Raw genomic sequence first — 13110 nt, 5'->3', positions numbered from 1 at the left:
AACGCGCTTGCCAACTAAGCCACCGCACTTCGCATGCGCAAAGTAATATTATGCTTGTTTTGTTTGAGAAGAGTAGCTTTTCGTTGCTATGCAACAACAACAAATAGCGAACGTTACATTTTTGTTTTCGGTAATAAACAACCCTTAGCGCGGACTCTCAGTGAGCGCATATTTTGTGTGTTGAATCCACACGCACACGCACTAGTATAAAGAGCTATAAATAAATCATTGGAAACATGTGACATCCAAGAATGCAATAAATTTTACAGTCCAATCCGCTTAATTGAAACTGGCCGAATGCAGTGAATTTGTTTCAATTATCCGTGCGTTTCAATAATGGCAAGTCCGAATAATTGATATATGTTCCAATAAATTGGGTCAATAATTCTGGTAATAAAATGCCAGCATTAAATCGAATTTTTTAAACATTTCATTTCATTACATTGTCCACAAAAAGTAGGAATTTTCTTCCCAATAACTTTACACTTTCAAAATTTCAGATTTTTTCTGATTTAGAAGTTAATGTTCCAAAATTAGTCACCACTTAAAAATCCAACGCATTTCAGTTGCTTTACTTTTGGCCGCCAATGCAAGCCCATAACAAAAGAGAAAGCAAAAAAAAAAACAAATGGTTTTGGAATATAACTGGTATACTCCTCGAGACCTTTCATTTAAGCCTAGTTTCATCCGCCCATCTTTCATAATTTTCGCACAGTGGTCTTTACAGGATTTCAGGATATTTTCAGAAAGTCGTCCAATTTGACTTTCTGAAACGGTTTTGGAATATAAGTGGTATATGGTCTTAAAGTACTCCTCGAGACCTTTCATTTAAGCCCAGTTTCATCCGCCCATCTTTCATAATTTTCGCACAGTGGTCTTTACAGGATTTCAGGATATTTTCAGAAAGTCGTCCAATTTGACTTTCTGAAACGGTTTTGGAATATAAGTGGTATATGGTCTTAAAGTACTCCTCGAAATATTTCATTTAAGCTCAGTTTCATCCGCCCATCTTTCATAATTTTCGCACAGTGGTCTTTACAGGATTTCAGGATATTTTCAGAAAGTCGTCCAATTTGACTTTCTGAAACGGTTTTGGAATATAAGTGGTATATGGTCTTAAAGTACTCCTCGAGACCTTTCATTTAAGCCCAGTTTCATCCGCCCATCTTTCATAATTTTCGCACAGTGGTCTTTACAGGATTTCAGGATATTTTCAGAAAGTCGTCCAATTTGACTTTCTGAAACGGTTTTGGAATATAAGTGGTATATGGTCTTAAAGTACTCCTCGAGACCTTTCATTTAAGCCCAGTTTCATCCGCCCATCTTTCATAATTTTCGCACAGTGGTCTTTACAGGATTTCAGGATATTTTCAGAAAGTCGTCCAATTTGACTTTCTGAAACGGTTTTGGAATATAAGTGGTATATGGTCTTAAAGTACTCCTCGAGACCTTTCATTTAAGCCCAGTTTCATCCGCCCATCTTTCATAATTTTCGCACAGTGGTCTTTACAGGATTTCAGGATATTTTCAGAAAGTCGTCCAATTTGACTTTCTGAAACGGTTTTGGAATATAAGTGGTATATGGTCTTAAAGTACTCCTCGAGACCTTTCATTTAAGCCCAGTTTCATCCGCCCATCTTTCATAATTTTCGCACAGTGGTCTTTACAGGATTTCAGGATATTTTCAGAAAGTCGTCCAATTTGACTTTCTGAAACGGTTTTGGAATATAAGTGGTATATGGTCTTAAAGTACTCCTCGAGACCTTTCATTTAAGCCCAGTTTCATCCGCCCATCTTTCATAATTTTCGCACAGTGGTCTTTACAGGATTTCAGGATATTTTCAGAAAGTCGTCCAATTTGACTTTCTGAAACGGTTTTGGAATATAAGTGGTATATGGTCTTAAAGTACTCCTCGAGACCTTTCATTTAAGCCCAGTTTCATCCGCCCATCTTTCATAATTTTCGCACAGTGGTCTTTACAAGATTTCAGGATATTTTCAGAAAGTCGTCCAATTTGACTTTCTGAAACGGTTTTGGAATATAAGTGGTATATGGTCTTAAAGTACTCCTCGAGACATTTCATTTAATCCGCCCATCTTTCATAATTTTCGCACAGTGGTCTTTACAGGATTTCAGGATATTTTCAGAAAGTCGTCCAATTTGACTTTCTGAAACGGTTTTGGAATATAAGTGGTATATGGTCTTAAAGTACTCCTCGAGACCTTTCATTTAAGCCCAGTTTCATCCGCCCATCTTTCATAATTTTCGCACAGTGGTCTTTACAGGATTTCAGGATATTTTCAGAAAGTCGTCCAATTTGACTTTCTGAAACGGTTTTGGAATATAAGTGGTATATGGTCTTAAAGTACTCCTCGAGACCTTTCATTTAAGCTCAGTTTCATCCGCCCATCTTTCATAATTTTCGCACAGTGGTCTTTACAAGATTTCAGGATATTTTCAGAAAGTCGTCCAATTTGACTTTCTGAAACGGTTTTGGAATATAAGTGGTATATGGTCTTAAAGTACTCCTCGAGACCTTTCATTTAAGCCCAGTTTCATCCGCCCATCTTTCATAATTTTCGCACAGTGGTCTTTACAGGATTTCAGGATATTTTCAGAAAGTCGTCCAATTTGACTTTCTGAAACGGTTTTGGAATATAAGTGGTATATGGTCTTAAAGTACTCCTCGAGACCTTTCATTTAAGCCCAGTTTCATCCGCCCATCTTTTATAACGTAGCTGCTTTAGTCGTTTTGGCCTGATCTACATTTTCGATTTAATATATTTTATCGGTTAAATTTAGTTTAAGTAGGTCTCTGATTTTTTTTTTAAATAATGTTGAGATCTTATAGGATGGTGATTTTTTTTATTTTATTATCATATATGTGCTATAAATATAAAACAAAATAATAAAATCTAAAAAATCCAATTTATCTTCGCACTCATCACTATGCAACTCCTTAATAAAGCACTGTTAATGAGTTAACAGAGTTCTGTTAACTTCCACTCTGTTAAATATCCAATTTAAATTGTCCAATTTATCTTCACACCCATGGATATGCCAAACATTGCATCAAAAAATTGTCTGTGAACTAATTTTAGCCAGAGGTTTGCTTTTCGAGCTCCAGATGCTACAATTTTACGTGCTGAAGTAGCCATCGAGGTGGAAATGAGCCTCACCAGTCTGGATTATTCTTTGATGGAACTAGTGATGAGTTTCGTGCATTTCTAGATTTTATCAGAAAATTCCCAACATTGTTTATAACCCTAGTCTTTATGCAGAATAGGATGTAGCGGCGTTTGTAAAATGACCAATAATTTGGAAATTTTTAATAGGTAAAACTCGGGTCACCTCATGACACATTGATACGGTGAAAATGTGCCTAATTGAAATATTGTTTTTAGACCCCATGTTTCTTTGGACCAAATCCATTTCAGAACATTTTGGAAACAATTTACACATGTTCGTATGTCCGTTTGGTTTTCTGGCTGTCTGGTGCGTACGATAACTCTTGAAGGAAATAATCGATTTCATCCAAACTTTGCTCATATTAATATTTCTTCCCAACTTAGTTTATGTTCGAAGATGGGGAATATCGGACCACTTCTTTTGTACCTCCCCACAAAATGGTAAAAATTGTGCTAAAAATTAATTTTATAATAACATGTACAATCAAGTGGGAAGATGGGACCCATTAGTCCACTGCTTCTGGTACCTCCCCCACAGAGGGTCAAAATTTTCAATATTTACAAATCCAATACCAGGCGAATGTAATGTCTGATTTGGACCAAACTCTGCAGAACATATTACCCTTACCAAGCCTACATCAAGTTTTAAGATGGGACTATTGGTCCACTTTGTAGGGTGGGGCTATATCTGTCGATAACACCGAATGACATTTTTTACTTGTTTATTTAATATTTTACCACAAAGTTTGACTTCGTCAGACATCTAAAATTTAAGAATTTTCAAACGCCCTACATTATCAATTATGCATTTAATCCTGACGTTGATCAGATAAAAACATCTTTTTATATGACATTCATATAAATTGTGAATAATTTGGAATATTTTTAAGCCCAATTGAAATACTTTTTGTTTTCAAAATGATCTATTGTTCAAATTGAATACATGCATGTTTAAAATTTCAACAACAACAATTTTTAATTTTGTCTTTAGTAAAATCGATGACCTATGACTAACCATTTTCATGATATTCCCACCAATATAAATAAAATATAACCAAAAACCGGCAACATGTGCATTGTCTGTGGTTTTTGTATTTTCAACTCTATTGACCGGTTGTTTTTATTTTTATATGATATTAAATAAATGTTTTTTGTGTTTGTTTATAAAAATATTTTCACACAATGCGATGATGAACTAGAAGCGAGAAATAACGAGAAAACATATCGAACATTTCAAAGGTGTTGAAAAACGGGATCAGTCATTAAGATACAGAAGCAGAAACAAAACAAATAAAAACTTATAATGTTAATTTTATGTAGATACCATTTGAATGCAGTACTGGGTGGTACTGCTGGTGGGTATCCCATACTGAAGGAGAAGAAGAAATCGTCTAATATTAGAAAGTGAACTAAGTGCGGATATGTGGAATAATGAGTGAGTGATTGGTTCAAGGTAGTAATAAATGTGGAAGAAACTCAAGAAAAAAGGTAATTTGGTTATATGTATGCAGATATTGGCAAGGGAAGTGAGCATATTTTTGCACAGAAAATTTGATTGGGCGCTACAACTTCAATTTTTGAGTAAAAAGTAACTAAATTCAAATTTAAGTAATAAGAAAAAAATAAATTTGTTTGATTTTAAAATAATACATAGTAATGCAGACCATCAATATTTCCCAACTCTGCATAATAGAAGCAATTGACTTTAAGCCGTTTTTATCGGCAATACGATTACAGGATTATCAAAAGACAATAAACATTACGCCAAATGTCAATGTACGAATAATGAAGAGAGTCTAAGAAAAAACGAAGAGATAAGGTAAACCTGGCTTTCGAGAAAAGTCGTCTGCTGTTGGACATCACAATCACATTTATTTCTTCTGCCACAAGAAAATAACGAGAGAAAAAAACAAAACGATTGAATAATTCCATATTGTCATGAATAGCAGCTACAGCACAAATACCTCTCGAAACAGTATTAGCTACAGGTTGTCTACATCGTGAAAAAGAAGAAGACAATTGACGATGATGACGTCGGGGGTAGACAGACAACAGCTCGTACCACACATCTAGCCATCCATCGATCTGTCCATACACGGAAGAAGAAAACCGGTGATTTAATATTGCTAGTTGCTATTTCTGGAAGATAACGAAAAAAGATGGTGGAACCACCATAAAATAGGTGACCAGTTTCAAGAGGAAAAATCAATACTCAAAGCAAAGAATCAAAAGAAAATCCGAAGAAATTTTAAGAAGAAAACAATGACAGAACACAAAAGTGACGGTGAACAGTTCTGACTGACATTTCTCCAAGAACAAATCTAATACGGGTATTGAAATAAAAAGAAATCAAGAAATGTTGTTGCTGCTGCTTCTGATGATGACATGATTGGTGTTGGTGGTAGATGTGGTGCGACAAGTATGTGAGCGAACGAACCGACCATATTGATGCGTATTCGTAACAGGTGGTGTTGGTTGTCTTACAGGTTTTTGATAAGTTACCCTAATGCTACCACTTCTGTTCAATACGTGCAACGTATTTTTATTTAATTTTTTTTAATTTTTGTAACAGGTTTCAGATTTTTTTTATTTTTTCTTAACGATGAAAACTGGTGACAACAAAGAATTTGAGTATACATTCAATTCAATTCGTTATAAAAAAACACCGCTAAGAACTTTACACTTTAAATACGTGAAAATATTTCGAATCGTAATTATTGACTGATATAAATAAAATAAAACTTTTCCCATTAACGAAAAGTTTAAATATTGAATATTAATGAGATTTATTTTTTATGGAGACGAATAATTTATGGATTGAGCTGCAAAATGCATAAATATTAAAATTTATGGTTGCAGGCGGCCATCTAAAAAAACCCCGTAATCAAAGTTCATAAAAGGACGTACTCTAAATATAATGCCCTAAAAACTATATCATAATACAAACTTTCTACATAAAGAATTTCTGTTGGAAACCTTTTCGGTAAAACAAAGCGACAAGACTTAGATACTTGATATGTGAAAATGTTTTCTATATATATATGAAATGACTTACTAAAAGAGAACGCAGAGAACGAGTTTATTGATCAATGTAAACAAGGGCACCAGTTCCCATGCTTGCCCAGCACCAGCCCCATATAACAGTATTGAAATTAAGGATGAAATCGGACGTTCTGTTCGAATTAGAATAATTTATTTATTGTCATTCCGAAACGGAAAATATTAAAATTAAATTATTCACTCATATTGCATTTTTTATTTGGCCCAAGGACGAACCCTATTGAAATTGGGAAAATCGGTCCAGATTTAGATATAGCTCCAATATATATTTTCGTCCGATTTTAGGTAAATAGTGCACCAAAGTCCCTATATATCCTTCGATTTGCACGAAATTTGGCATAGCATTCTGAATTAAGCATATAACGACGTGTGTTAAATTTCCTGAAAATTGGTTCAGATTTAGATATAGCTCCCATATATATTTTCGTCCGATTTTAGGTAAATAGTGCACCAATGTCCCTATATATCCTTCGATTTTCACGAAATTTAGCTTAGCGTACTGAATTTAGTCTAGAAAGATGTGTGTTAAATTTCGTTAAAATCGGTTCAGATATAGATATAGCTCCCATATATATTTTCCGATTTTAGGTAAATAGTCCACCAAAGTGTACGGCATAGTGTACTGAATTAATTCTACAAAGATGAAAATCGGTTCAGATATAGATATAGCTCCCATATATATTTTCGTCCGATTTTAGGTAAATAGTCCACCAAAGTGTACGGCATAGTGTACTGAATTAATTCTACAAAGATGGAAATCGGTTCAGATTTAGATATAGGTCCCATATATATTTCTTCTAATAACATTTATCCAACATAATTCGATGTATTTCAATCAGAAGTTTAAAAATCTAAGAAGTAAATTTCAAGTATTTTAAGTGTAATTAGGTGATATTTTGCAAAATCTTGCTGAATGTTGTCGGTTTACTTTCCTCAGTATTATTGCTAAAGAGTTTAAAAACGGATCTTACTGAGTAAATCTTACTGAGAACATATTTGTCGAATTTTTCGTATTTTTTTTGAAAGTCGTATTTTTCATATTGTATGATCAACAATTTTAAAATTCTCAAAAAAAAAACTACATAGGAAATATTTCGATTTTAAAGAATTGCCACAAGGCCTGGAAAAAAAACAATAGTTTTCTTAAAGATCTTCTCCTTTCGTCTACTAATTTTGATACAAATTTTCTTCATACTGAGGCAACACTATTTATCTCTGCTCACCTATCAAAAAGTTATTTATAACTTGTATTAACAAAGTTGATTCGATACTCATGAATGAGCCACAGAAAATATTGAGTACATTCTTTTCTTTGATATTTAAATGATATTTTATTGTTCTCCAAAAATTTAAATATCTCTATTTTAAGAATATTTGGTATTTATCATCACATTCACAAAATAGTATTGAATATTGATTAAATATTTAAAAATGACTTCATCAATGAAAACAACAGAAACAAAACGACCATCACTTTTACCTAAATTGCCATTTTCAAAATGTAACCAAATGAAATTTACATAAATTGTGGATCATAACAAAAAAAAATCGTGTGTTCGTCTGTTTTGGGGTCTGGAGAGGGCACCAGCAATGCCAAGCAGTAGCAGCAGCTAGCAAAAAAGAAACGTTATTCATTCATATGCATAAGACCGAAGCAAAAAAAAACAGCAACAATAACAACAACACCATTAATGACATCCAATACTAGACTGCTGGTTGAGAGGGGCTTTTCTGTTTAAATAGCAGCGGTGATGGTCGGATCGGTATTCACCCGTCATCATTGTTGTTTCATTTCTTGTTTTTGTTGTTGGTGCTGTGGCGTCTCTATCTGACATTGTTGATGGCAGTAAAAGTTTTGTTTGCTAAAGTATTACTCATACTACTCCATCATATGGCGAGCGAGTGTTAAATCACTTGAATACCCTCGGAATTTCAAAAAAAAGTTTTAAAAGTAGCGAGGTTAGATATGGGAGAAGTCTTTGAAAGAATTGTTTCGTCTTCATGGGGGTTATGACGAAGATTCTGTTTTTTTATTTTTTTCACCCAGACAATAATAAGGTAGCTATGTCATCGTCTGTTTTCCTATTAATATTATTGCATGGAAAATGGAAGACATACGAAGAAAACACGCAATGAAGAAGAAAAAAGAAACCGCCAACAACCATCAGCCACCATTGTAAACACCTTCGCCGAACATCTTCCGCCCTCCTCACATTCGATATTAGTTTCTGTTCAACCTTTAATAATATTTACAACTTTTCAACGTCAAACGTGACAACATTTGTTGCTTAAAGAAGAAATGGCAAATGCTTGTTGTTGGCGTTATTGTTGTTTTTGCTGCTGCTGTCGTTTGGTATATGGCTGGAGGACTTGTGTAAATGGCTGGGCTGTCACTCAACGTTGTTTGTTAGCTTTTACATTCTCCAATTATGTGCATAATTTTTCTGTTGAAAAATAAACAAAACAAACTGCAAACTCCCCCTCTCTATATTTCTCTGCTCACCCCTTAGCCAATTCAGTTAACACGGCTAACTCATCCGATATCAACAAAATTAAGTAGAAAAACCTCAAAGCGAAAAAAAAATATTTTCACAACTATTGGGTGCGGTGCCATTTACCGTATATGTCTATATAAGGGGTATAGGGGGGTCATCGTGTGGTTACGTTTTTATAAACAATATTACCCGAAAGATTTCATGCGGGGATTGGGGGAGCGTTGCAGGGAGCGGTTACGCTTGGAGAGCCACAAAAACGAATGACAATAATCATCATAATAATAAAAATTATTTAACAAACAGCCACAAATCCACCAAATAAGTTAACCACCATCTATCATACCTGACTGCCTGCCACCCACCACCGTCAGCCAATCCACTTGTATTTTTTGCTAACATTTTTTGATTTTTTTGTTATGAACGGAAGAGTGGATTGTGTTTTGCTAATGGCATTACGTTTTGTTTGTCTGTATATATGCAGTATTATGCCATTATTATGTTTATAGGTGCTTCAATTATTTTAGCTAATTTCAAGAATTTCAATCAATAATCAAATCAACAGCCATAAAGAAACTCTCTATTGAATTAACAAAATAAACAAACAGAAATACGAACACATACACACACACACATCCTTACACAACTCATCATCATCACCGTCATGATGATCATTCTCATTGGCAGTGTTGTGTGATCGAAGAAGAAGAAAAATAAATTCCAATCAGGGCAACAATAACAACAACAACATTACCCGAAGAGTTAACTCTCCGAGAAATCAAACCCCCCTTCGCAGTTCTCATAAACAAATTCCTTACTGTGTTGTGTTCTCTACTTACTTGTCACTTTTATATGTGTTGCGCTCCACATAGTCATTGTTACAGCTGTTGTGTTGTTGTTGTTTGTGTGCTGCTATTGGCGTTGAATTTGTGCTCCCTCTTGTCTTCGTCGTTTGGTTAAAAAATTTACCTTGATGGAAAACAGTGACTGTTGTTATTGGTTTTCTCCAAGTTTTTTCTTCTTTATTATTCACTTTTATCACAATTTTTTCTTTTTCAAATTAAATTTTTTTGTTTACTTTTTGGCAACACAATTAATTTATCACGATTTTCTTAACTTTTCCACATTATAATATATAAAAAACAAAAATATTATATGCAAATTTGTTTCCTCTCACTCTCTTCTTATTGGTATTTTTTTTTTAACTTTTTATTTTACCTTTTTAACAAAGAATAAAGCATACAACAACAACTTAAAAAACAAAAATCAAGAAAACCGACCGATACAGGTGACAACCGCTGTCCGTACTACACAGAAAACAAAACAATTATGAATGACACACACAAATGGCAACACAGAATATGACGGCAATCGACTTCCCAATTGGAACTAATCGACTTGTAAATTTATCGGTTGATTGTTATCGATGTCGTGTGACAAGTACAATCAACTCCGTGTTATTGCAATTCGTATAAAGAAAAGTGATGCATATAAATAAGCAGTTATTATTATGATGAATGATTTAAATTTTTGTGTGGAGAATCTATAATTTTTACCATATATCGCCCTTATACACTAATATATACTGATTACAACAACATTAATTATTTTGTGAAGTATGAATATTTTCGGAGAGGTGTTCGTAAAATAATATGTTCCATGTTTCGATCTACTTTTTATAATAGCCTTCCATTTGGATTAAGTCTAGTTTAGGGCACCCTCCAGGATCGTTTTGAAATGTTTAGCACATGTAGTCGTTGGGGTCCTCGTTACAATCGGTATTTCCGGAGAAATGGGCCTCCAAAGTTCCGTTGGGACCCTTACATTTTCTCACCGATTTTTTAAATTTACTGAGGCAATATCGGTATATTAAAGCGTTTGAAGACCCTCCAACACTTTTCTAATTAAAAGGAGATTCTGTTTTTCAAAACTAAAGAAGGGTCCCGCGGAACTTTGGAGACCCATATCTCAGAATGTGTGAACTTATTTGATGAGAATGTTATATTTTTGTAATCAGGACTTCAAAGGCTTTAAATTGATACCCACATTGCCTTAGGAAATTTTAAAAATCGTGAGGAAATACAAAGGCCCCAATGGAACTTTGCAAGCCCATATCTTTAGGAATACCGATTTCCGCAAGAAAAAAATGATACCATTGTAATCAGGATACAAGGACTGCATGTAGTAACAGTTTCAAAAAGACTAGACTTGTACCAAATATTGTACCAAATATTCAATATAGGTAAATTTTTTACATGGTTTAATGGTACAATAATACAAGGTAGGGCAGCTTGAGGTGAATAACAAAAAAAGCAACTATGCACGTGTGGCCTCTTCTGCCAAAAATAAAATAAATATACGCAACAAGTGTTTGTGTTTATTTGATATTTTTTCAACACAAAACTAAAAACGCGAAAAATGAATGAATGGTTATGATTTCTTCCCTAAATCCAGTAGGGAATATCATCAAATGTTTGTTTCATCCACAACAAAGTAATTACTTCCAGACGAACGTGTTAAAAACTTTATTTTCATTTAAATTAAACTTGAATATATTTCAATTTATTTTGAATTTATTTCACATTGTATTCAAAACAATACACACACATACACAAAATATGTATTTTGATTTGATTGAACAAGCCACCTAGAAAAAATTGTAATCAATTGGTAGGTCTTGATTTAGATTAGGCGAGTTTACTGTGCCCTACCTTGTAATAATTATACCATGCATGGTTCGCATTTTCCAACAAAAGCAACTGCTATTTGGCACTCTGGTTTCTTGGTGACTAAAAACTTAGATGAAAAACCTTCATGTAATTTTTTCACGTATCCTCACCTCAATTTGTTGTCCGTGTTTTTTTCATTTTCTTTTACCAGACTGAATTGCGACCGGTTATCAGCTGGTCCTTCTGCGCCGTGAATGAAACAATGGAATGATTTTAACAGTATGGCATCATGTGAAAAACGAACTAGTCTAGTTCACCAAGAAGAAGCCATCAGCTGATTTTGACGTTCTTACATCTCTTCCTAAATAAAATAAAGATTTAAGAGTTTTTCATCATCCTCATTCGTAAACAAAGCTTACATATCGTGATTTTGTTTCAATCTTGGCGTTTATTCGCCATTCTCTTCCGTCCCCCTCCATTCATAGCATATGGAACGTTTTTCAATAAGATTGGCATTCTAGAAAACTACGTGGTTTTTATAAAATTCTAATTGGAATTGTTTCTGCAAAACTAAATTCTTTGTTATTATTATTAAATTAATTTAAAGTCACAAAAAAAATTCCATAAAAATGGTTTGTGTTCCATGCTTCATCATTCCCGTGCTGCTGTACATCTGGCACAAATTTATACAACCCATTGTTCTGCGCTACTGGAATCCATGGGAAAAGAAAGATGCCCAAGGAAATGTCATCAAAGCTGGTCCTGAATTTCCATTCGAGTGTAAAGGTGGTGTTTGTCCATACCCTGGTGCTAAGAAAAAGCTGGAAGATGGCAAAACGGAAGGTGATACAACGAAAGCAGCAGGGGAAACAGCAACTCCAGAACCAAAGACAGTGACGACCACTGATAGTTCTGATAACAAAAAAGATGACTAAATTCCAAATTCCACCTTAGAGTTAATTTTAGATTTTTAATTAATGTTGGCAAAAAGTATTTTTGTATACTTTAGTAAATAGTGCAAAATGTCTGGTAGCACTGAAGTTAATTGGATATTTGGGTTCTATTGCATTTTAAGATAATTTTATTTGTTAATGTTTGACTAAAGAAATGATGTATTGTAATTAGTAATAATAAAAATAAACATAAATAATTTTAGTAACCTAATAATGTATTCTATTTTATAATAATTTTGGGACATGGTTTTATGGGGAATCCAAATCGTTTACAGTACAGAGGTTTGAAGAAGATAATTCAATAGATAGGCGAGATATCTATTAGTAGATGTCCTTTTATAGGGTCGTCTTCAGTTAGATGGCCTTTCATAGTTTATTTAATAGACAAAAGAGTGTCTTTTTAGAGAGATTGCTGTTCAAAATATGTATTTTTATATGTAATCACTTACATATAAAAGCAGATCAAAAAATCTTACCAGTCTTTAATTATAAAATGCCGTAAATGTATTTTAAATGGAAGGATTCTTCGATTGTGTTCGGTTATGCTTTGTAGCCCGTTGCGATTGTAAAACTAACATGAAGCATTAGCCAGAAAAATAACTTTATGATAATTTTCGTGTTTGATTCATAACTGGAAATTATAATTGGACAGCAAGTTTAAATGGATCAATTAAATTAGTCGAGATATGTCGAACGTCTTACTACACAAAGTCGGGGTTATACATGCAACTTTTTTAAGCAACTCTG

At 33.7% G+C, this 13110-nt stretch overlaps 2 protein-coding genes across 2 annotated transcripts in view; one reads left to right on the top strand and one right to left on the bottom strand.

The window, feature by feature from the left end:
- LOC133328111 (rab11 family-interacting protein 1) overlaps positions 1-9627 on the bottom strand; it is a 36234-nt gene extending 26607 nt beyond the window's left edge. The window contains exon 1 of the mRNA XM_061536667.1: positions 9581-9627. Within this exon, the coding sequence (XP_061392651.1) occupies positions 9581-9617 (37 nt within the window). The 5' untranslated portion in view covers positions 9618-9627. The remainder of the gene's footprint in view (positions 1-9580) is intronic.
- Positions 9628-12031: 2404 nt separating this feature from the next.
- Positions 12032-12345, top strand: LOC133328110 (UPF0729 protein GD16342). The gene has a single exon (XM_061536666.1). The coding sequence runs from the start codon at positions 12040-12042 to the stop codon at positions 12343-12345; it is 306 nt and encodes a 101-aa protein (XP_061392650.1). The 5' UTR covers positions 12032-12039.
- The last annotated feature ends 765 nt before the right edge of the window (positions 12346-13110 follow it).

The sequence above is a fragment of the Musca vetustissima genome, unplaced genomic scaffold (genome assembly GCF_032173495.1).
Source record: "Musca vetustissima isolate MV318-11 ecotype Yass unplaced genomic scaffold, APGP_CSIRO_Mvet_v1 utg4359, whole genome shotgun sequence".
Taxonomy (NCBI): Eukaryota; Metazoa; Arthropoda; class Insecta; order Diptera; family Muscidae; genus Musca; species Musca vetustissima.
The sequence above is the reverse complement of the archived record's forward strand: the minus strand, read 5'-3'. Positions and strand labels throughout refer to the sequence as shown.

Coding starts and splice junctions, on each gene's coding strand:
- LOC133328110 (XM_061536666.1), top strand. CDS start 12,040: ATGGTTTGTGTTCCATGCTTCATCATTCCCGTGCTGCTGTACATCTGG.